Here is a 22,624-nt window from a genome sequence, read left to right as displayed (position 1 = left end):
GCAAATAAACAGCAATACTAAATGATGCACTAGATCAAATGGACCTAATTGACATCTTCAGAGCATTTCACCCCAAAGCCACAGAATATACGTTCTTCTCAAGTGCACATGGGACATTTTCAAAAATAGACCACATATTGGGTCACAAGCAAAGTCTCTCCAAATTCAAAAAGATTGAAATCATATCAAGCATTTTCTCAGACCACAATGGCATAATATTAGAAGTAAACTATAATAAAAACATTCCAAAAAATTCAAACACTTGGAAGCTGAATAGCATGCTATTGAACAATGATACGGTGATCAATGGGATCAAAGAAGAAATTAAAAACATCCTGAAGACTAATGACAATAAAAACACAACAATGTGAATGCTTTGGGACACAGGCCTACCTCAAAAAATAAGAAAAAATGGTAATAAATCATCTAACTCAACAACTCAAAGAATTAGAAAGAGAACAAGAAAAGCCCAAAGTGAGCAGAAGGAAGGACATAATAAAGATCAGAGCAGAAATGAATGACATAGAGACCAAAAAAAACAATACAAAAGATCAACAAAACCAAGAGCTGCTTCTTCGAAAGGATAAACAAGATTGATGAACCTCTAGCCAGGCTCACCAAGAAGCAAAGAGAGAGGACCCAAATAAAATCAGAAATGAAAGAGGTGAAATAAAAACAGACCCCACAGAAATACAAAGGATTGTTAAAAAATACTATGAACAACTCTATTCTAACAAATTACACAACCTCGAGGAAATGGACACATTCCTAGAAAAACACAACCTTCCAAAACTCACTCAGGAAGATTCTAAAAATCTCAATAGGCTGATAACTATGAAAGAAATTGAAGCAGTCATCAAAAAGCTTCCAGCAAACAAAAGCCCGGAGCCAGAGGGCTTCACAGGGGAGTTTTACCAAACATTCAAGGAAGAACTAAAACCTATCCTCCTCAGACTATTCCAGAAATTTCAAGAGGAAGGAACACTTCCAAGCTCCTTCTATGAAGCCAGCATCACCCTAATACCAAAACCAGATAAAGATAACACAATGAAAGAGAATTACGGGCCAATATCCCTCATGAACATAGATGCCAAAATCCTCAACAAAATCCTAGCAAATCGAATCCAGCAGTACATCAGAAAGATCATACACCATGACTAAGTAGGATTTATCCCAGGAATGCAAGGATGGTACAATATTTGCAAATCAATAAACGTGATACATCACATAAACAAATTGAGAGATAAAAAACACATAGTCATATCAATTGATGCAGAAAAAGCATTTGACGAAATCCAACACTCTTTCATGATAAAAACTCTCAGCAAGGTGGGAATAGAAGGATCATACCTGAACATAACAAAAGCCATATTTAACAAACGCACAGCCAACATCATACTCAATGGGCAAAAACTAAAACCATTTCCCCTAAGAACAGGAACAAGACAGGGATGCCCACTCTCACCACTCCAGTTCAATATAGTGCTGGAAGTACTAGCCATTGCGATCAGACAAGAAGAAGAAATAAAAGGCATCCAAAGTGGAAAAGAAGAAGGAAAACTGTCCTTATTTGCAGATGACATGATACTGTACATAGAAAACCCTAAAGACTCCATCAAAAAATTTCTAGACTTAATAAATGAATTCGGCAATGTAGCAGGATACAAAATTAACACCAACAAATCTATGGCATTTCTATACACCAATAGTGAATTTACAGAAAGAGAGACTAAAAAAGCAATCCCATTTACCATCGCACCAAAAAAATTAAGATACCTAGGAATAAACTTAACTAAGGAGGTAAAAGACCTATACGTGCAAAACTATAGGACACTGAAAAAAGAGATAGAAGAAGACGTAAACAGATGGAAGAACATACCATGTTTATGGATTGGTAGAATCAACATCATCAAAATGTCCATACTACCCAAAGCAATCTATAAATTCAATGCACTTCCCATTAAAATACCAACGACATATTTCACAGACCTAGAACGAACTTTCCAAAAATTTATCTGGAATAAAAAAAGACCCCGAATAGCCACAGCAATCCTGAGGAAGAAGAACAAAGTAGGTGGGATCTAAATACCAGATTTCAAGCTGTATTACAAAGCCACTGTTCTTTTTTTTAAATTTTTTTTTCATTGATGTTTTATGGAGAGGAAGGGAGAGAGATAGAGAGCTAGAAACATTGATGAGAGAGAAATATCGATCAGCTGCCCCCTGCACACCTCTCACTGGGGCTGTGCCCGCAACCAAGGTACATGCCCTTGACCGGAATCGAACCCCGGGACCCTTCAGTCCGCAGGCCGACGCTGTATCCACTGAGCCAAACCGGTTTCGGCCAAAGCCACTGTTCTTAAAACAGCTTGGTACTGGCACAAGAACAGACATACAGATCAATGGAATAGAATAGAGAACCCAGAAATCGACCAAACCACTATGCTCAATTAATATTTGACAAAGGAGGCACGAACATACAATGGAGTCAAGACAGTCTCTTCAACAAATGGTGTTGGGAAAATTGGACAGATACATGCAAAAAAATGAAGCTAGATCACCAACTTACACCATACACAAAAATAAACTCAAAATGGATCAAGGACTTAAACATAAGACGGGAAACCATGAAAATACTGCAGCCTCAGGCAAACTACGGCCCGCGGGCCGGATCCGGCTGTTCTATCTGGTTCTCTTGCTCTCCCCTCCACTCCTTTATTTTGAATTTATATTAGTTCACACAAACACTCCATCCATGCTTTTGTTCCAGCCCTCTGGTCCAGTTTAAGAAGCCATTGTGGCCCTCGAGTCAAAAAGTTTGCCCACCCCTGTACTAGAGAAATCCACAGGCAGCAAAATCTAAGACATATGCAGAAAGAACTTCTTCACTGATACTACTCCTAGGGCAATGGAAGTTAAAGAGAAAATAAACAAATGGGACTACATGAAAATAAAAAGCTTTTGCAGAGCAAAGAAAACCATCAATAAAACAACAAGAAAGCCCACTGCATGGGAGAACATATTTGAAAATGATATCAATGATAAGGGTTTAATCTCCAACATATACAGAGAACTCATAGAACTTAACAAAAAGAAGATAAACAACCCAATCAAAAAATGGGCAACTGATATAGACACTTTTCGAAAGAAGACAGAAGGCAGGCCAAGAGACTTATGAAAACATGCTCAAAGTCACTAATCATCAGAGAGATACAAATCAAAACAACAATGTGGTACCATCTCACACCTGTCAGAATGGCTATCATCAACAAATCAACAAATGACAAGTGTTGGCGAGGATGCGGAGAAACAGGAACCCTCGTGCACTGCTGGTGGGAATGCAGACTGGTGCAGCCACTGTGGAGAACAGTATGGAGTTTCCTCAAAAAAATAAAAATGGAACTCCCATTTGACCCAGTGATCCCACTTCTAGGAATATATCCCAAGAAACTAGAAACACGAATCAGAAAGGATATATGCACCCCTATGTTCATAGCAGCACAATTCACCATAGCTAAGATTTGGAAACAGCCTAAGTGCCCATCAGCAGATGAGTGGATTAAAAAACAGTGGTACATCTACACAATGGAATACTACGCTGCGGTAAAAAAGGAGTTCCTACCATTTGCAACAACATGGATGGAACTGGAGAGCATTATGCTAAGTGAAATAAGCCAGGCAGAGAAAGATAAATATCATATGATCTCACTCATTTGTGGAATATAATGAACGGCATAGAGTGATGAACAAGAACAGATCCAGAGACTGAGAAACGTCGATCAGCACGTCATACCTCAGGGAAGGTAGGGGAGGGTGGGGGTAAGGTGGAGAGATCAACCAAGGGACTTGTGTGCATGCTTATGAGCCTAATCAATGGACAGAGACAACAAGGGGTGGGGCATAAGTGGGGGGTGAGGGGTTATGGGGGAATAAGGACACATATGTAAAAAAAAAATTTAAAAATTTAAAAAAAATTATAAAAAAAATAAGATAAAAATAAAACATTAAATCTAATCCATACTAATGGTCACCATAACCTTAAGAGCAATTGTTTCATGTGACAAAGATTTTTAAATGAAACTGTCTGTAGCCCAAAAATTATTTTGGAAGGAAACAAAGAGAAGTTTCCTTCAAAAGTCATAAGGATTGTAATTGAAAGTCAATATATTTGGCCTCTTGAACTAAAGTAAATAATTTGTGTTTTTGCCTCCCTGACAAAGTTTATATAAAGTTACAAAGAGAAATTGACAGCCAGTTTGAAATTGAATTGCCATGGCCTAGAGCAAAGAATATCCTTACATGATATTATTCTACAATGTCATTATAATTTTAGATATTTCACAACAGCATATTGTACAATTATCCCAAACAAACTTATAAACTAATTCTTTGAATGTTTGGCAGCAATTAAAAAAAAAAGGACATGAAAGGATTTAATCCCTTTCAGAAGGAATTAAGGCGCTGGGAAGGCACTTGAGCATTCTATATTGGCCCCTCTTGCCTTTTGTGCCAAGAGGGACCTTCTCACATCCAATTACCCTCAGCTGTTGCCTGAGCTTTCTGTTCATGCTGAGCTTGAAGCCTCGTGGTGGCTGGTACCTTGGATCCGTCTCTTGCCCAATCGTGTGAGCTGGGCCCTTCCTGGAGAAGAAACCTGAGTTCCCCAAGATACGTGATCAGTGCTGGGGCCTCGCCAGCAGGCCAGGGGATCCCAAGGCAGGTGCTGGGCGTGGAGGCCACGGGGAAATAGGCTACCAAGGAGACAGAACTGAACCTCACATCACCCCGCTTGGCCCCGGAGGATGACTGGTTAGCCAGAGACGGGTAAGATTCCTCAGGGAAGGAACAACCTAAGACAGGCACAGTCGCAGAGGGGCCATCAGGAGAGAACTTGGGGATCATCAGAGGTGGGGCACAGACCCCCACCCTCCCAACCTTGCAGGGGCCTGAACCCTCGCCCCATCTGAGGGAGGTCTCCTGCTCCCATGGCTGCTTTGCTTCCCACACCCAGCTCATATCGGGACACAGGTGACAGACAGTGTGACTTGGCCCAGCTCAGATTGGGACCCAGGTAACAGACAGAGACTTGGTTACAGCAGCTGCCCTATATCTAAATCCAGCCTAGCATAAGGAATGCTCAGGGCCTACTCAAGAATACAAATAATCCTTTCCACTAATATTTACAGGGTAAACTAAGATTGTTGGTAGAGTATTAAATTTGACAGTAAAATAATAATCAAGTTTTCAGATTAATTTAAATAGGCTAATTGAAATAAGTGAATATTCAAGAAAATTTAATTGTACCAGACAAAAAGCTGTTCCTAAAGTAGTAACTAAAATTTCTATTGGTAGTTCATCTCATGATAAAATTCCTGAACATGCAATGAACCTGAAGCAGTCATATTTTTGTGCAAAAAATTAAAATTTAAAGTTATCAAGACTGCATTATAAGATTTACAAAAGCCTCCATTAATAAAAAAAGGGGGGATGGTAGGGTAATATCATATAAGGAAAAATATCCTATAAGTAAATTACATCTAGAAAATTTTTACTTTACAAAATTAATTTTCATTTGTAATGCTAACAGCAAGACACCCAAGAAAAACACACATGGTGTCTAAAAAAAGACAAAGGAAAATCGGTTGGGCAAAAATAAAAAGGATCCCAAATCAATTATATAGAAAAAAATCCTTTATTAACTTTTGGTCGAGAATATCTAATCTAATAAAAGAGTAATATGCAAATTATCCATCACTCTGCTATACCCACAAGTCACGCCCACCAGCCAATCAGGAGCAAATATGCAAATAAACCCAACCAAGATGGCTACAGCCAGAGAGAGCAGGAAGGAGGCTTGGGTTTCCCCGGCAATGGAGGAGGCCAAGCTTTCCGCCTGCCCTTGCCGGCCTAGGCCTCCACTCAAGGCTACAAAGTTTCAATAATAGAAGATACATAAATCCAAACAGAAATGGCGGCAGCCACGGAGCTGGAAAAAGCAGGAGGCTAGGGTTGCCCGCAGCAATGGAGGAAGCCAAGCTTCTACAGCCCTGGCCGGCCCAGGCCTCCGCTCCAGGCTAAAAAGTTTCAATTGTAGAAGATAAATAAATACCAGATACCAGGGCCTCCGCTTGGGTCGTCAGGGGGCATGGCCGGCCTGCGAACCACCACAGGCCCCTCGCCCAAGCCACCCCACGCCCCAAGGGAATCCCCACCCTGATCTGGGACACCCTTCAGGGCAAACCAGCCGGCCCCCACCCATGCACTAGGCCTGTATCCTTATCTAATAAAAGAGTAATATGCAGATTGACCATCACTCCAACACACAAGATGGCTGCCTCCATGTGGTCAAAGATCCTGCCCCCATGTGGACACAAGATGGCCACTACAAGATGGCCAGCAAGGGAGGGCAGTTGGGAGGGACCAGGCCTGCAAGGGAGGGTAGTTGTGGGCGATCAGGCCAGCAGGGGAGGGCAGTTGGGAGGGACCAGGCCTGCAAGGGAGGGCAGTTGGAGGCGATCAAACCTGCAGGGGAGGGCAGTTAGGGGTGACCAGGCCGGCAGAGGAGGGAAGTTGTGGGCGACCAGGCCTGCAGGGAAAGGCAGTTGGGAGGGACCAGGCCTGCTGGGGAAAGTGGTTAGGGGGGACCAGGCCCACAGGGGAGGGCAGGTAGGGATGACCAGGCCTGCAGGGGAGGGCAGTTGGGGGGGACCCAGGCCTGCAGGGGAGAGCAGTTAGGGGTGACCAGGCTTGTAGGGGAGGGCAGTTAGGGCGCAAATAGGCTGGCAGGGGAGCAGTTAGGGATCAATCAGGCTGGCAAGGGAGTGGTTAGGGGTGATCAGGCTGGCAGGCAGAAGCGGTTAGGGGCAATCAGGAAGGCAGGCAGGCGAGCAGTTGGGAGCCAGCAGTCCTGGATTGTGAGAGGGATGTCCGGACAGTCGGACATCCCTCGAGGGATCCCAGATTGGAGAGGGTGCAGGCTGTGCTGAGGGACACCCCCCGCCGCCGGTGCGGGAATTTCGTGCACCAGGCCTCTAATGTTTGTATATTTTCAGAAAACAACTCCAAGAGCATGTGGATTCCAGCAACAGAGAGGAATTGACAGGTCTGCTCCAACCACTAAGACAAGAGGAGAAACAGTCCAGAGATGGAAGACGCTGATGATGCCTTGCCACGTTAGCAGTCAGCAGCTGTGAGTCGCAGCAGGTTGCCTAGGACCAAACCAGAGAGGGTCGGACCTGCATTGCCACCATGTGCCCACCATCCAGATATCATTGCTGACATGTACACATAAGGAATTATTTGACATTGAAATGGGGACTCAGAACTGTTGGACATTGAAATTGGGACTCAAACATTTTTTTGTTATTATATGTTTATTTCTAGTCTGCGGAGGCAAGATTTTTTAAAGGAAAGAAATGGGGAAAAAATAGATACAGAGGCAAAGAAGCATTGAACAAACTGTCAAACTACAGTGGGAAGGCAGGGGAAGTTGGGGGTGGGTGGCTGCAAGAGATCAACCAAAGAACTTGTACACATGCATATAAGCATAACCAATGGATACAAGACACTGGGTGGGGTGGGCGGGGGGAAGAGCAGGTAAAGGCATGTACTGGGGGGTAGGGGAGGCCGGGGGGGAGGTCAATGGGGAAAAAAAAGGAGACATATGTATTACTATTTGTAATACTTCAAACAATTAAAAAAAAATGAATTTTCTGCTTCAAGGCTAACATCTCCACAAATGTCTGTAGAAGTATTGTTGGGGCAGGCCCACTTTAAGATGCCGTGCATTGTGTGCTGGTTCTTGTTTTTAAAATATGTTTTTATTTTTACATATGCTTTTTACTGATTTTAGAAAGAGAGGGAGAGGTTGAGTGAGAAACACTGATGTGAGAGAGATACATATTTCAGCTGCCTCCTGCATGCCCCTTATGGGGATTGAGTCTGCAACCCAGACATGTGGCCTGACTAGGAATCAAACTGGTGACCCCTTGGTGCATGGGACAATGCTCTACCAACAGAGCCACACTTGCCAGAGCTGTGTGCTGGTCCTTTTCTGAAGGTCTTAGGAACCCTTTCTTGCAGTACTCATAACGGTGAGGGTAATTTTTCATATGAATGGAAAAAACATGTCGTTTAAAGCCTGAGACTCCTGTAGTGCTATACTCGCAGTACTCCACTGATCACTTTCCCCCACTGTCTGTCTCCATATGCTTTTAAAGATCATTCTGTTGCTTAAATCTCTTTCTACGTCTCTTACGCCTAAATGGAAGCTCTTTTGTGTGAACCAAGAGAGTATGGCGACTTAGAACAAATGGACCACAATCTTAGTCACAATGTCTACAAGGGTGCATTTTTTAAACTTTGTGGGCAGGCCACTTGTTTCTTGAAATCTGACCCCGTATGAAAGCCTTTATCAACATGTCACACTTATGGGGGTAGTTCTTTATGTGAACTGAAATTATGTGTTGTTTAAAATAATTTTGAGTTTAAACTCTTATGGTCACAGTGCAAACACTGGTATCTTTCTTGGTGGGTAAGAGCATGTTACCGCACCTTTTCGGTCTCTAAAAATGTCTGAAGACAATTGTTACACTTGAATGGCATATCTTTACTGTGCTTAGTTTATACATGCATTTTCAAATTAGAAGAGTCTGCAGAACTACACTGAGTGGACAGAGTATTATGACCACCCCATCAGTACTTTGTTGGACCACCTTTTGCCTTCAATACTGTGGCGATTCTTCTTGGCATTGACTCCATGAGATGTTGAAAGGTGATGCGAGGAATCTGACACCATGCCTAATGAGTAGCACTGTCCATTTCTGTGAGATTTGATGGTTGTGGAACCAGCTGCCTGATGGCTCTTTTAACTTCGTCCCACAAATGCTCAATTGGATTGAGATTTGGTGATTGTGGGGGCCACCTAAGCAAGGTGAAGTCGCCCTTATGTTCTTGAAACCACTCCTGCACAATTGAGCACCGTGGCATGGAGCATTGTCTTGTTGGAAGAAGCCATCTCCATTGGGATACGCCATCAACATGATAGGATGAACTTGATCAGGAACAACAGTTATGTTGTGCTATTCAGATGTTGTTCCACATGAATTAAAGGGCCCAAATCATGCCCCAAACCATAACTCTGTCCCCACCAGCTTGAAGGGTTGTATTAATGTATGTGGGGTGAATGCTTTCATGCTGTTTCTGCGAAATTCTCACTCTGCCATCTGCATGATGCAACTGGAAACGTGATTCATCGGACCACATGACTTTTTTCCAATGCTCAACTGTCCAATCCTTGTGTTCCTGTGCGAATTTGAGACGTTTTATCTGGTAACTGCAGACAGCAAAGGTGTTTGAACAGGCCTTCAGCTTCCATATCCCATACGATGCAGTGTACGGCTAATTTGCCTACAAAAGTCAGGTGGTCATAATAATCTGGCCACTCAGTGTATATTTGCAGTACTGTCATTGGTACGGCTTCTCCCAAATTGGATTTGCATGTGCTTTTTGAGCTCAAATGGGTGACCAAAACCTTTACCACATTCCATGCAAATATGAGAAAAGTTCTTGCTGTGAACCCTATTTTGTTGGCTCCTTTTTCCTTATGCACCATTTTGTGAGTAAACAAAGCCCCAGCATGAGAGAAATGCTTCCCACATTCATTGCATTCGATGGCCTTCTCTGTCTTGCTGGTCAGCTTATGGCTCTCCAGTTATTTCTGTAAACGTCTCTTCTAGTTGGTAGTATAATTACAGTCAGTACAGCAGTATTTCTTCTCGACAAGGTGTACAGGATGGATTTTCATGTGCCTTTTCAAAAAAACCTCTTGACAAACATTTTCCCACAAATCATGCAAGGACAGACAGTCAAGGGATGTCAATTAGGGCCAATTATTGTTGTTGTTTGGTACTGCCTGCAATCAGGTCTTCTCCTTTTCTTTGGTTTTTACTTAGTCAGTCTGCTGAGCCCGGCGAACTCATCTATGTGCAAGAGACACTTGCAGTGCCATTCCAGTTTTCAGTTCCATGAGAATTATTACAGTAAGCTGCTGCCACACTACTGGCAGGAAGGTTTTTATTTTAATTGTCACTGATTTGCTGTTTTTGTGTGGCAGCTGTTCCACTACTGCAGCAGCACCTTCTTCTCCTACAATTACTTCCATAATAAACTTCATCAGCAATTTCAGCAACATTTAAATCTTCATCTTCTTGGCTGTGAGTCATTGACAATCATACAAACCATCTTTTCTATTGGCACATGAATACTGCTATTCTGATCAAGCAGTTCAACTTCATAATCATTCTCAGGCTCCCTCTCCACAATGTTTATAGTGCCACCTACCTAAGTCATCTTCTCCAGGGTCAGCTTTAAAAATGTACACTTTGATGACTTCAGGGCAGGTGCCATCCACTTCACAAGGATTGATTTCTGACTCTGAGCCCTCGGTCATTCCAGAGGAACTATCATGTTCTATTTTGCCAGCATCATCTAAGGAAATTATAAGGTATTCATCACACTTGCTCTTCCACAGGAATCCCATTGGCATCTATAATTGCTTCAGAGGCGCACTGCTACCAGTACTTCTGAAACCACATCAGTTGTCAGAGGATTAGTGACGACTTCTGCCTCTACTACACTATTATGAACCCCATGTTCAACATGTCCAACACCAGATACATGTATAGATTAACTTGTCAAGACGTGTTCTGGCACAGACATTGATGCAGACGTAATGTTGAGAGCTAAAACATCTTCTGGGTCTGTGTAATGTTCTAAAGAAACTTCTTCAGTTACATCTGAATCTAGCACTTGCTCAGGATAATGATGACTCTTTCAGATACATCTGCTTCTTTCATGATATCTGAACATCTTTTACAACATCCCCAATAACATTTTGGATTACAACTGAATCTGGATCATCATAAACAAAGTTATACACAGTATGTCTGAATCAACAACATCTGAAATAAAAAGTTTCTCCTACTTCCACAACAAGTTGATCACCATCCATGTGTGCAGCATTAGCTCCTCACAAGACTACTGTGATGATCAAATGAGAAATGTATGGGAAGTGTTCTGAAAAATCGTTGCATCAAAAATGAGTTTGGGGAGATTAAAAATGGCGGCAGAGGAGGAGGATGCTGCATGGACATGCTTCCAGGAACAAGCTGGAATTACAACTGAAATATGGAAAGGCTTCCTGAATAACCAATGGAAAACTCACAGGAGAGAACTCTGATACCCAAGGACCGAAGGTGGAGACCGCATAGAGACTGGTAGGAGGAACGGAGGCGCGAAAGGGCTGGCTGGGCTCCCAGACACGGCAACTGAAATCCCGGAGAGATATCTCAGCTGTGGCAGGGTGCCACTGAGAACTCTGGGATCTAATCCCCAAGCTGGGCTCCCCAGCAGAGAGCACCAAACTGAGGAGGGTACCCAGATAACATCTAACTGTGAAAAGCAGTGGGGTGCTATCTGCCAGGGTGTGGCAGCTGAAAATTCAGGCACCCTCTTAAAGGGCCAAGGCACAAAAATTCCCCGTGGAGCCACCCACCTTGTGCTCTGGCAGAGGGAGGGTGAAATGGACTGGAGCTGTGAGAGCAGAACCCAGGACTGAAGACTCGGGGGATAGAGCTCAGAAGGCAGACACCCCAAGTCTCCTGGCCTGAGTCATTCTGTGGCAGAGCAGAGGACATCTTGTCCACACAGACATCTGCCTTGCCTGGGGGGAAGACAGTTAACACACCTTATTAGAAAACACCTAGCCCTGAGGGTAGTTAAGAGATTAAAAGTAACAATTAGCCTCCAGGCAGAAGCAACTGCCCCACCCTGTTGAAAAAACTCTAGCCAGACTCAAGGACGATTGCCTGGGGGCAATTCAAATCTGAATCCTATTAGTCTGTAGACAGAGGCGGTCTGGAGGCTTTGAGTCATTGCCTGATCCAATCAGTCAGAAACAGCCTTTAATACTGTCCTGCACTAGAGATTGAGAGGTATAGAGTATCTACACCAGGGGTCCTCAAACTTTTTAAACAGTTCACTGTCCCTCAGACCGTTGGAGGGCCGGACTATAGTTTAAAAAAAAAAAACTAAGAACAAATTCCTATGCGCACTGTGGGCCCAGGACGAGTCAGCTGCTAAGCAGGACAGGCAGCCTCACCTGGCCAGCTGGATAATTGTCCTCGGTGGGCTGCATGTGGCCCGCGGGCCATAGTTTGAGGACGCCTGATCTACACAATACACAGTCACAAACACAGACAACCAAAATGAGGAAACAAAGAAACAACCCCCAAATGAAAGAAGTAGCAAATTCTCCAGAAGAAGAGATAAATGAAGCAGAGATAAGAAATTTATCTGAAACAAAGTTCACAGTAATGATGTTAAAAATGCTCAACAGTATGAAAAAATATATAGTAACTATGAAAAAGAACAGTCTGAAATAAAGAATGACATAACACAAATAAAGAACACATTGGAAGGAATACACAGCAGATTAGGAGAAGCTGAGGATCGAATCAGTGAATTAGAAGACAGAGTTGAAAATATCACTCAATCAGAAAACCACAGGAAGCTATGGGACAATGAGAAACATAACAATATTAGAAGAGTAGATGTGCCAGAAGAGGCAGAAAGGGAGAAAGGAATAGAGAAGGTGTTTGAAGAAATAATGGTAGAAAACTTCCCTAACCTGGTAAAGGAAAAAGTCACACAAGTTCAGAAGGCACAGAGAACCCCAAACAAGAACCCGAAAAAACCCACACCCAGACACATCATAATTAAAATGCCAAAAATTAAAGACAAAGAGAGAATCTTAAAGGCAGCAAGAGAAAAAGAAAACTGTTACCTACAAAGGAGTTCCCATAAGGCTGACACATGATTTCTCATCAGAAACTCTACAGGCCAGAGAGAATGGCATAAAGTACTCAAGGTAATGGAAAGCAAGGATCTAAGACCAAGATTACTATATCCAGCAAGGCTATCATTCAAAATAGACGGTCAAATAAAGAGCTTTCCAGACAAAAAAAGGCTAAAAGAGTTCATCACCACAAAGCCAGCATTATAAGAAATGCTAAAGGTATTGCTATAAGGAATTGCTGAGAAGAAACAGAGAGAAAAACCTAGCCATACAGAATTAAAATGGCTATAAATAAGTACCTCTCAATAATAACCCTAAGTGTAAATGGATTAAATACTCCAATAAAAAGGTGTAGGGTAGCTGAATGGATACAAAAACATGACCCAACTATATGCTGCCTACAAGAGACCCACCTCAAAACAAAAGACACACACAGGATGAAAGTGAAGGGATGGAAAAAAAATTTCCATGCAAATGGAAAAGAAAAAGCTGGAGTAGTAAAACTCATATCCAACAAAATAGACCTTGAAAGCATTATGCTAAGCGAAATAAGCCAGTCGGAGAAAGATAAATATCTTATGATCTCACTCATTTGTGGAATATAATGTACAACATAAACTGATGAACAAAAATAGAGCAAGTGGGGGGAAAATATACTAGAATATAATTAATCCTGTTATTTGCAGATTTTTAATATTTCCTACAACTTCTGTGATATCATACTATGTTAGTACACTTTTGGTAATATTATTATACTTAAAATCCTATTATTCTTTAAATTTAATGTTTATTGCATGTAATATTATATGTAAGATCATTTTTCTTGAATAATTGGTGTTTATTGCATGTAACATTATTATACGAGAAGCCTGATACATGAAATTCGTGTAAGAGTAGGCCTTCCTTCCCCCAGCTGCCAGCACCGGGTTCCCTCTGGCACCCAGGACACGGGCTTCCCTCCAGCCACCAAAGGCACCCGGGACCTGGACTTCCCTCGCAGACCCGGCTTCGTCCTTCTGGATGTCTGGTCTAATTAGCATATTACGCTTTTATTATTATAGATTTAAAGTAGTTTTTTTTTGAGATATTAATGTTTATTGCATGTAACATTATATTTAAGATCGTTTTTTCTTGAAATATTAAGGTTTATTGCATTTAAAAAAAAAGAGTTTGGCTCTTGTTGTTGTAATTCAAGTCCATCTTCATCCACGGCCTTTAATTTTCATCAGTCACAGCTCTTCACACCTACAGCCTTCACTTCCAGGCCAGGCCTCTACGAGAGGACCCTCAATCCCTCCAGGGTCACTGGGTGACCCGCCCTCAACCCCCAGTCCATTTACGGAGCACACCTCTGCCACCCTCCTGGGGGAAGCCAGGCTCCTCCCTGGACCTTACTCCTCAGGGACTGCTGGGCGCCGCCCACCATGCCACCATGGAAGGGCAATTGGTGGACTGCCCCATGGTCACCCACCAGGCTGGGACAGGTCACTGCATGAGGCTGGCCTTGGGGCACCTGGAACTCACCAGATTACATGGAGAGATTTTTAGATAAAAAAGAATTGCTAAAAGGTGTCAAGATCAGAGTTCCATGATGAAGGATTTAAAATTTATCCATTGCAATGGTTCCTACAGGAAGAGACTTTTAAAAATCTAAACTGAGTAGCATACTTTTGTTCTGGAATTTAGACTACAACTAAAAAATTAGGTTTTTATTATTCTTACTAGTATACATATTGAGACCATAAACAGCTAATTAAGATGTGATACCTAAGTATGAAATGTCTAAGCCCTAAAACTCACATCCGGTTTATTGTTCTACCAGAGAAACTTTTAGTAAAAATTGAGAAGTTTTGTACCAACAGCCAAAGTCCACTTTTAAAATAGTCTCAATTTCACTAATAAATATAATTAAGAGGGATATGCCACTGCTCTCACACAAGAGCACAATGCCCCTGAGTCCTAAAAAGGGAACAGGAATAATGTTTAAAACCTTACTTTAAGAATTAAAAAAAAAATAATTTGAAACAACAAATAGTCTATACATTTCTTTGCAAATTAGTTTTATGTGGGGAGGGGAAATGAAAGTGAAAAACAATTTATACCTCCTCTGAAATAGTAAACTGTTTGTTTTTTCCAGAAGAATCCACTGGTTCTTGGTTTTCCATGTTCAAACTAGTCAGTCTTTCCAATTCTTAGGTAAGAAGTTGACACTGCAAGAGAATGAGATATGTTTAGGCTACGTTTATTTTTCTGAATTAAACATCTGTTCATAAGCCACTGGTCAAAGTACTTAAATGGAAAAAACTAATTTATCATCAAAGCTTCTTTTCTCATCTGAGGATCTGGGAGAATGCCCTAGATGGAAAAGTAAACACAAAGGCCCCAGAGTAGGGGTGGGGAACCTTTTTTCTGCCAAGGGCCACATAGATATTTAAACATCATTCTTGGGCCATTCAAAATATCAACTTAAAAACTAGCCTGCTATATTTGGTCAAACATTTAATGATTTCGGGCTGGATGTTCCCCACCCCTACCCTTAGAGCATCCAGGGAAGAACTTAAAAGCCATCCCAGTTAGGTCCAGTCCATAGCAGCCAAGTTCCTCTGTGCATGTACTAGGACACCTTAGATAACATTTTTAGATTTTCTGACTTTACATTTAATAAACATTCCAAGGGGACAGTATAAAGATGGTATACTACTCCCCATGCCACCCCTCAAGTATTGTACTTTATCAACCCTTTATGCAGGGGTCCTCAAACTGCGGCCCGCCGGCCACATGCGGCCCGCCGAGGACGTTTATCCAGCCCGCCGGGTGCGGCTACCTGTCCTGCTTAGCAGCCGACTCGTCCCGGGCCCGCAGTGCGCATAGGACTTTGTTCATAGTTTTTTTTTTAAACTATAGTCCGGCCCTCCAACAGTCTGAGGGACAGTGAACTGGCCCCCTGTTTAAAAAGTTTGAGGACCCCTGCTTTATAGCTAAACTTCTAGAGTTGTATGGGCTGGCTTTTTCTATCTTCCATTTAATGTTTTTTTTTTTTTACTTGTGATAAATGGATATACCATGTTAGTAATTTTAAAAATGTACAGTTCAGTGATATTAAATACATTTACATTATTGTGGCCCATTCACTTTAAATTTTAATGTGCAAAGTTGCAGTTAACTAGGACTATAAGATCTGTGATGAGAAGAGTAGTCCCTTCCCATTTGTTTTTACTACTCTTTCCTCTATTTTGGCTAAATTCCCTCATTTTTTTGTACCCTGAATGTCTGAACATCTTTTCTCGATCAGAGTTGATTGATAATCTGGCTATATATAGAATTACTAGAGGCCCGGTACAGGAAATTTGTGCACGGGGCGGGGGGGTGGGGGGGTGAGGGAGTGGGTCCCTCAGCCCGGCCTGCACCCTCTCGCAATCTGGACCTCTGGCTCCTAACCGCTTGCCTGCCTGATAGCCCCTAACTGCCTCTGCCTCGGCCACCACCCCCACGGCTTCGTCAGGAAGGACGTCTGGAATGACATCTGGAAGGTCATTCGGCTGTCTGGTCTAATTAGCATATTATGCTTTTATTATTATAGATGCGCTGAAAATCATTTTCTAGCAGAAATAGGGAGGTAGTGCTCAGTTTTTCTGTTTCTGCTATTGCTGTTAGAAAATTTGAAGCCATTCTGATTCTTGATCCTTTTTTTTTTTAGACCTGCTTTCTTGCTCTGCAAACCTAAAGTTATTCATGTCTTTATGTTGATGTTACTGTGCTGGGCACTCAGTGGATCCTTTCACTCTGGAAACTTCAGACACACATTCTTGATGGGGAACTTTCCTTGAATTATTTCACCAATAACCCCCTACCCCCATCTTCTCTGCTCTCTCAGGAACTGAAATTTAGCTACTGAACTTCCTGAATTGATCCTCTGTCTTGTCTATTTCCTTGTTATTTACATTTCTTAATGGCAATTCTGACCCTTCACTGCTTTTAAGTTCCATAGTTCCCTAAGCCACCCCACCTCCCAACTTTAGCTCCAGAGAAAATACAGGCATTAAGAATTATCACCTCTCTGTCTTAGAGGAAAAAACTGGCTTTGCTCTATATTTCTCCTGGGACTTAAAGTGATAATTAAAATACCCATCACATCTTCAATATTTACCTCAGACAGCAAGTTTCCCCCACCCTAAAACACAACCAGCAAAACAGAAACAATCAACCTTCTCATAACACTGTTTTTTCCTCCAACCTTTTCAGATTTCTTGAAAGAACAGATAAAACTATCTTTTATCTATATTTACACAATCTACTTCCCTAACTATATCTACCCATCATCCTCAAGCTAGAAATATAAGTATCTTCAATCCCTTATTTTTCTTTGCCAACCATAACTTATCTGTTGCAAATCCTAAAAATTCTACCTCTAACATCCCCACCATCACTACTCCCACTTAGGCTGAAATAATTTTCAAAACTAGGTATGTCCTAGACCAGGGGTGGGCAAACTTTTTGACTCGAGGGCCACCATGGGTTCTTAAACTGAACCGGAGGGCCGGAACAAAAGCATGGATGGAGTGTTTGTGTGAACTAATATAAATTCAAAGTAAAGGAGCAGAGGGGAGAGCAAGAGAACCGGATAGAACAGCCGGATCCGGCCCGCGGGCCGTAGTTTGCCCAAGGCTGTCCTAGACACTAGATTTTCCTTTACATTGTCCAACTTTCAACACTGCTCACAGCTATGTTGCTATAAAAACTCCCTAAAATCACTGCTGAATAAATAAAGAAGGAATAAAATGAATTTAGCTGGGTAAGTCTAGAGAGTCATTCTGTTCCTAAGAACTAGGTTAGTGTGGGACCTGCTTAGACTTGTTCAATTGTTCCTCATCTACTTGTTTTTATTTGATTAAGTTAGTTAAACACAATTTCAAAATTATCTTTGCACAAATTTAAATGATGCACACTGCCTGATTTCAAAACTTATTGTAAAAGTAATCAGATGGTGTGGGTACTGCCATAATGCTAGACATATATATTTATGGAATAAAACTGGGAGTCCAGGATTAAACCTATAGGTTTATGGTCTTTTGATTACCAACAAGAGTGCCATGACAATTCAGTGTGGAAAGAATAGTCTTTACAACAAATAGTTCTGGGACTAGATATACACATAAGAATGAAAACGAACCTCTATCTATATCATATATAAAAATTAACTCAAAATGGGTCAAAGACCTAAATCTAAGAGCTAAAACTATACAACTCTTAAAATCTACATAATAAAAGAGAAACATGCAAATTGACCGTACCTCCGCTAGGCCCACAGCCAAGAAGGAGCTAGTATGCAAATTAACCCAACCAAGATGGCTGCAGCCACGGAGCAAGCAGGAGGCTTGGGTTTTCCCGGCGATGGAAGAAGCCAAGCTTCCTGGCCAGCCCTGGTCTCTGCTCAAGGCTACAAAGTTTCAATTATAGAAGGCAAATAAATCCCAACAAAAATGGCAGTGGTCATGGAGCTGAAGCAAGCAGAAGGCTTGGGTTGCCCCCGGCGATGGAGGAAGCCAAGGTTCCTGGCTGGCCCTGGCCTCCGCTCAAGGCTACAAAGTTTCAATTATAGAAGATAAATAAATCCCAGATACTAGGGCCTCTGCTTGGGTCACCAGGGGGCGTGGCCAGCCTGCAAACCACCACAGGCCCCTTGCCCAGGCCGCCCCATGCCCCAAGGGAACCTCCACCCTGATCCGGGACACCCTTCAGGGCAAACCAGCTGGCCCCCACCCTTGCACCAGGCCTCTATCCTATCTAATAAAAGAGTAATATGCAGATTGACCATTACTCCAATACACAAGATGGCTGCCCCTATGTGGACACAAGATGGCCGCCACAAGAGGGCCAGCAGGGGAGGGCAGTTGGGAGGGACCAGGCCTGCAAGGGAGGGCAGTTGTGGTCGATCAGGCTAGCAGGGGAGGGCAGTTAGGAGGGACCAAACCTGCAAGGGAGGGCAGTTGGGGGCGATCAAGCCTGCAGGGGAGGGCAGTTAGGGGTGACCAAGCCGGCAGAGGAGGGAAGTTGTGGGCGACCAGGCCTGCAGGGAAAGGCAGTTGGGAGGGACCCAGGCCTGCAGGGGAGAGCAGTTGGGGGGGACCAGGCCTGCAGGGGAGGGCAGTTGGGGGGACCTAAGCCTGCAGGGGAGAGCAGTTGGAGGGACCAGGCCTGCAGGGGAGGGCAGTTGGGGGGGGGGGACCAGGCCTGCAGGAGAGGGTAGTTAAGGGTGACCAGGCCTGCAGGAGAGGGTAGTTAGGGGTGACCAAGCCTACAGGGGATGGCAGTTGTGGGGGACCAAGCCTGCAGGGGAGGGCAGTTGGGGGCAATCACCCTGGCAGGGGAACAGTTAGGCATCAATCAGGCTGGCAGGAGAGTGGTTAGGGGGTGATCAGGCTGGCAGGCAGGAGCGGTTAGGGGCAATCAGAAAGGCAGGCAGGTGAGCAGTTGGGAGCCAGCAGTCCTGGATTGTGAGAGGAATGTCCGAGTGCCCATTTAGGATCGTGTGATCGGGTCTAAACGGGCAGTCAGACATCCCTCGAGGGGTCCCAGATTGGAGAGGGTGCAGGTTGGGCTGAAGGACACAACTCCCATGCACGAATTTCAATGCACTGGCCTCTAGTCCTATATAATAAAAGGGTAATAAGGAAATTGACTGAATGGCAGAATGACTGGTCACTATGACATGCACTGACCACCAAGGGGCAGACTCTCAACACAGGAGCTGCCCCCTGGTGGTCAGTGCACTCCCACAGGGGAAGTGCTGCTCAGCCAGAAGCCCTGAGCCAGGCTCATGGCTGGAGAGCACAGCAGCAGTAGCCAGAGCTTCTCCCACCTCCACAGCAACACTAAGGATGTCTGAGGGCTTAGGTCCGCTCCCGGTGTGGAGTGGGTCTAAGCTGTCAGTCGGACATCCCCTGAGGGCTCCTGGACTGTGAGAGGGCGCAGGACGGGATGAGAGACCCTCTGAGTGCACGAATGTTGTGCACCGGGCCTCTAGTAAAATATAAGTGTAAATTTTCATAATCTTGAATTAGGCAGTGGTCTCTTAGATATGACACCTAAAGCCCAAAGCAACCAAAGAAAAGAGATGAATTGGGACTTCATCAATATTAAAAACTTTTGTGCTTTGAAAGATACTATCAAGATAGGAAAAAGACAATCCACAGAATGAAAAAAAAAGTTTGCAACTCTTATAGGAGACTGGTATCTGAAATATGTAAAAACTTTTATAACAATATTTTAAAGACAACCTAATTGAAAACAGGCAAAGGATCTGAATAGACATTTCTCCAATGAAAACCTACAAATGACCAATAAACACATAAAAATATGTTAAAAATCAGTGGCCATCAAGGAAAGGCAAATCAAAACCACAATGAGATAACACTTCAACCCCACTACAATCCTGATATATAAAAACCCTAGGTTATAATGACCAGTAACGACAAAGGCTTGACCAACTGGAAGTCAGTCTGCTGACTGCTTCTGTTGCAGGTGCGGTGTGCCAGCACTGACTGCTGAGGGGGCTTCGAATCAGTGCCAGAGAGAGACCTGAAGAGAGAAGCAGGGACTGATCTGTTGCAGGTTTTTTTTGTTTTTTTTTAAATATATATTTTATTGATTTTTTACAGAGAGGAAGAGAGAGGGATAGAAAGTTAGAAACATCGATGAGAGAGAGACATCGATCAGCTGCCTCCTGCACACCCCCTACTGGGGATGTGCCCGCAACCCAGGTACATGCCCTTGACCTGAATCGAACCTGGGACCCTTCAGTCCGCAAGTCGACGCTCTATCCACTGAGCCAAACCGGTTAGGGCTGTGGCAGTTTTTGATTAGCACTTGCTTCTAGCTTTCTCTCCCAGTCTGGCCAGCAGTGGCACCTCCATTTCTCCCCAGGCCTCCACCGGGGCTGCTGATCAGCCCCGCCTTTCTGATCAGGCCCCGTTGATAGGCCCAGAGATGCTGACTGGCATAGGAACTGACCAATCAGAACCAAATGTGGGTGCTGTGGGGAGCCAATAGCTGCCTAGCAGGAGAAGCTTTTGACACTGACTGGCATTGAAACTGACCAATCAAAACCAAATCCTGGTGCTGTGGGGAGCCAATGGTTGCCTAGGAGGTGGAGCTTTTCACGTTGACTGGAATAGAAACTGACCAATCAGAACCAAATTGGCCAGTAGAGGAGGGCAGTTGGGGATGATACCAGGCTGGGAGGGGAGGGCATTTGGGGGTGAGATCAGGCCAGCAGGGGAGGGCAGTTAGGAGCGATCAGGCAGGCAGGCAGGTGAGCAGTTAGGAGCCAATGGTCTCAGATTGCAAGAGGATGTCCCCAATTGGAGAAGGTGCAGGCTAGGCTGAGGGAACCCCCCTCCATGCAAGAATTTCATGCACCAGGCCTCTCATGACTATAATAAAAGACAGATAATAACAAGTGTTAGTGAGAATATGGAGAAGGTGGTACCCTTATATATACACTGCTGGTAGGGATGTAAAATGGTGCAGGCACTTTGAAAAACAGCCTGGCAGTTCTTCAAAAGTTTAACCAGAGTTCCCACATGACCCAGTAATTTCACTCCTAGGTATATAACCAAGAAAAATGAAATATGCTCACATAAAAACTTGTACAGAAATGTTCATGAGAGTATTACAGTTGATAGCCCCAAAGTGGAAATAACCTAAATGTCTTATCAATTGATGAATGGGTAAATAAAGTATGGTGTTCCTTACAATGGAATATTATTCAGCCATAAAAAGGAATAAAGTTCTCACACATACAGACACAAAAGGCCAAATATTGTGATTCTGTTTACATGCAATATCCAGAATAGGCAAATCCGTAGACACAGAAGGCAGATTAGTGATTGCCAAGGGACTGGAGGAAGGAAGGAGGAAATATGGAGTGACTGCCTATGGGTATGATGTTCCTTTTGGATGAAAATATTCTGGAATTAAATATGGTGATAGTGGCACAATCTTGTTAATATACTAAAAATCACTGAATTTTAGTTTAAGGTGAATTTTATGGTGTGTGAATTACATCTCAATTAACACTCACTAACTTTGCATTCTTAAAATCTCTAATAGGCAAGTGTTCAGGATAGTTGGGTTGCTGAAGGTCACACTGGGTCCAAAGATTGACAAAGTCAGCAGACTAGTCAAGGAGTTCTGCCTTAGACTCAGCAGGCTAGTGAAGCAAGGCACTGCTGTACCAAGCAACCACTTTACTCTCTTCTAGGTGTATATTTTGCATGATGTGCAACATGTATTTCTGTTGCAAAATCAAATGTATTTCTGCTGTATTAAAATGTTATCAACATTGTTGCTTGCCAGTTATGGGTAAACCTAGAAATTCAATTTTCAGTAAGGACTTTGGTAAAGAAGCAAAATTTGAGGCTTACATAAGAGAAGATGACTACATGCTAAATAAAAACCACTTAATGATGAGAGAAAGATATGTCTATACATCTTCACACTCATTTAAATTGTGAAGAAGTATGCACAACTAATTAATATTCATAACCAATTGAGTATCATAGGCAACTTGGCTAAAGCAGCTTGTGGAAGAGCCACTGAAAGTGAGAGAACATCCTTAGTGTTATGAATACAGTGGTGGACAGAACAAAGGTCCTGCCCTGCAGGAGTTTACCTTCTGGTGGGGAGAAAAAGAAAAAAAGTGAGGAACAATATACATAATTTCTGTCCTGTGACTAAGTTTTATAGAGAACGATTAAGAAGGAAAAA

General features: G+C 43.0%; 1 protein-coding gene and 2 pseudogenes across 9 annotated transcripts in view; all 3 read right to left on the bottom strand.

Annotated features, from left to right (window-relative positions):
- Positions 1-22,624, bottom strand: part of NUDT5 (nudix hydrolase 5) — a 63,207-nt gene that overhangs the window by 24,518 nt on the left and 16,065 nt on the right. For all 7 annotated transcript variants that reach the window (XR_013960119.1, XM_080659985.1, XM_080659980.1 and 4 more), the window contains exon 2: positions 14,959-15,066. Coding sequence is in view for 6 of the 7 variants with exons in the window: in XM_080659985.1 (XP_080516111.1) it covers positions 14,959-15,021 (63 nt within the window). In the remaining variant the exon portion in view is untranslated. The remainder of the gene's footprint in view (positions 1-14,958; positions 15,067-22,624) is intronic.
- Positions 1,345-8,820, bottom strand: LOC308254325 (zinc finger X-chromosomal protein-like; annotated as a pseudogene). Its single transcript has 3 exons — positions 8,814-8,820; positions 8,031-8,525; positions 1,345-1,350 (listed from the first exon to the last, which is right to left on the bottom strand). The product of its transcript is annotated as a zinc finger X-chromosomal protein-like (transcript).
- On the bottom strand, positions 9,418-11,011 carry LOC308254318 (zinc finger X-chromosomal protein-like; annotated as a pseudogene). Its single transcript has one exon. The product of its transcript is annotated as a zinc finger X-chromosomal protein-like (transcript).

The sequence above is a fragment of the Plecotus auritus genome (genome assembly GCF_963455305.1).
Source record: "Plecotus auritus genome assembly, chromosome: 1".
Lineage (NCBI taxonomy): Eukaryota > Metazoa > Chordata > Mammalia > Chiroptera > Vespertilionidae > Plecotus > Plecotus auritus.
Note: the sequence above shows the minus strand (reverse complement) of the source record. Positions and strands in the feature narration are given on the sequence as shown.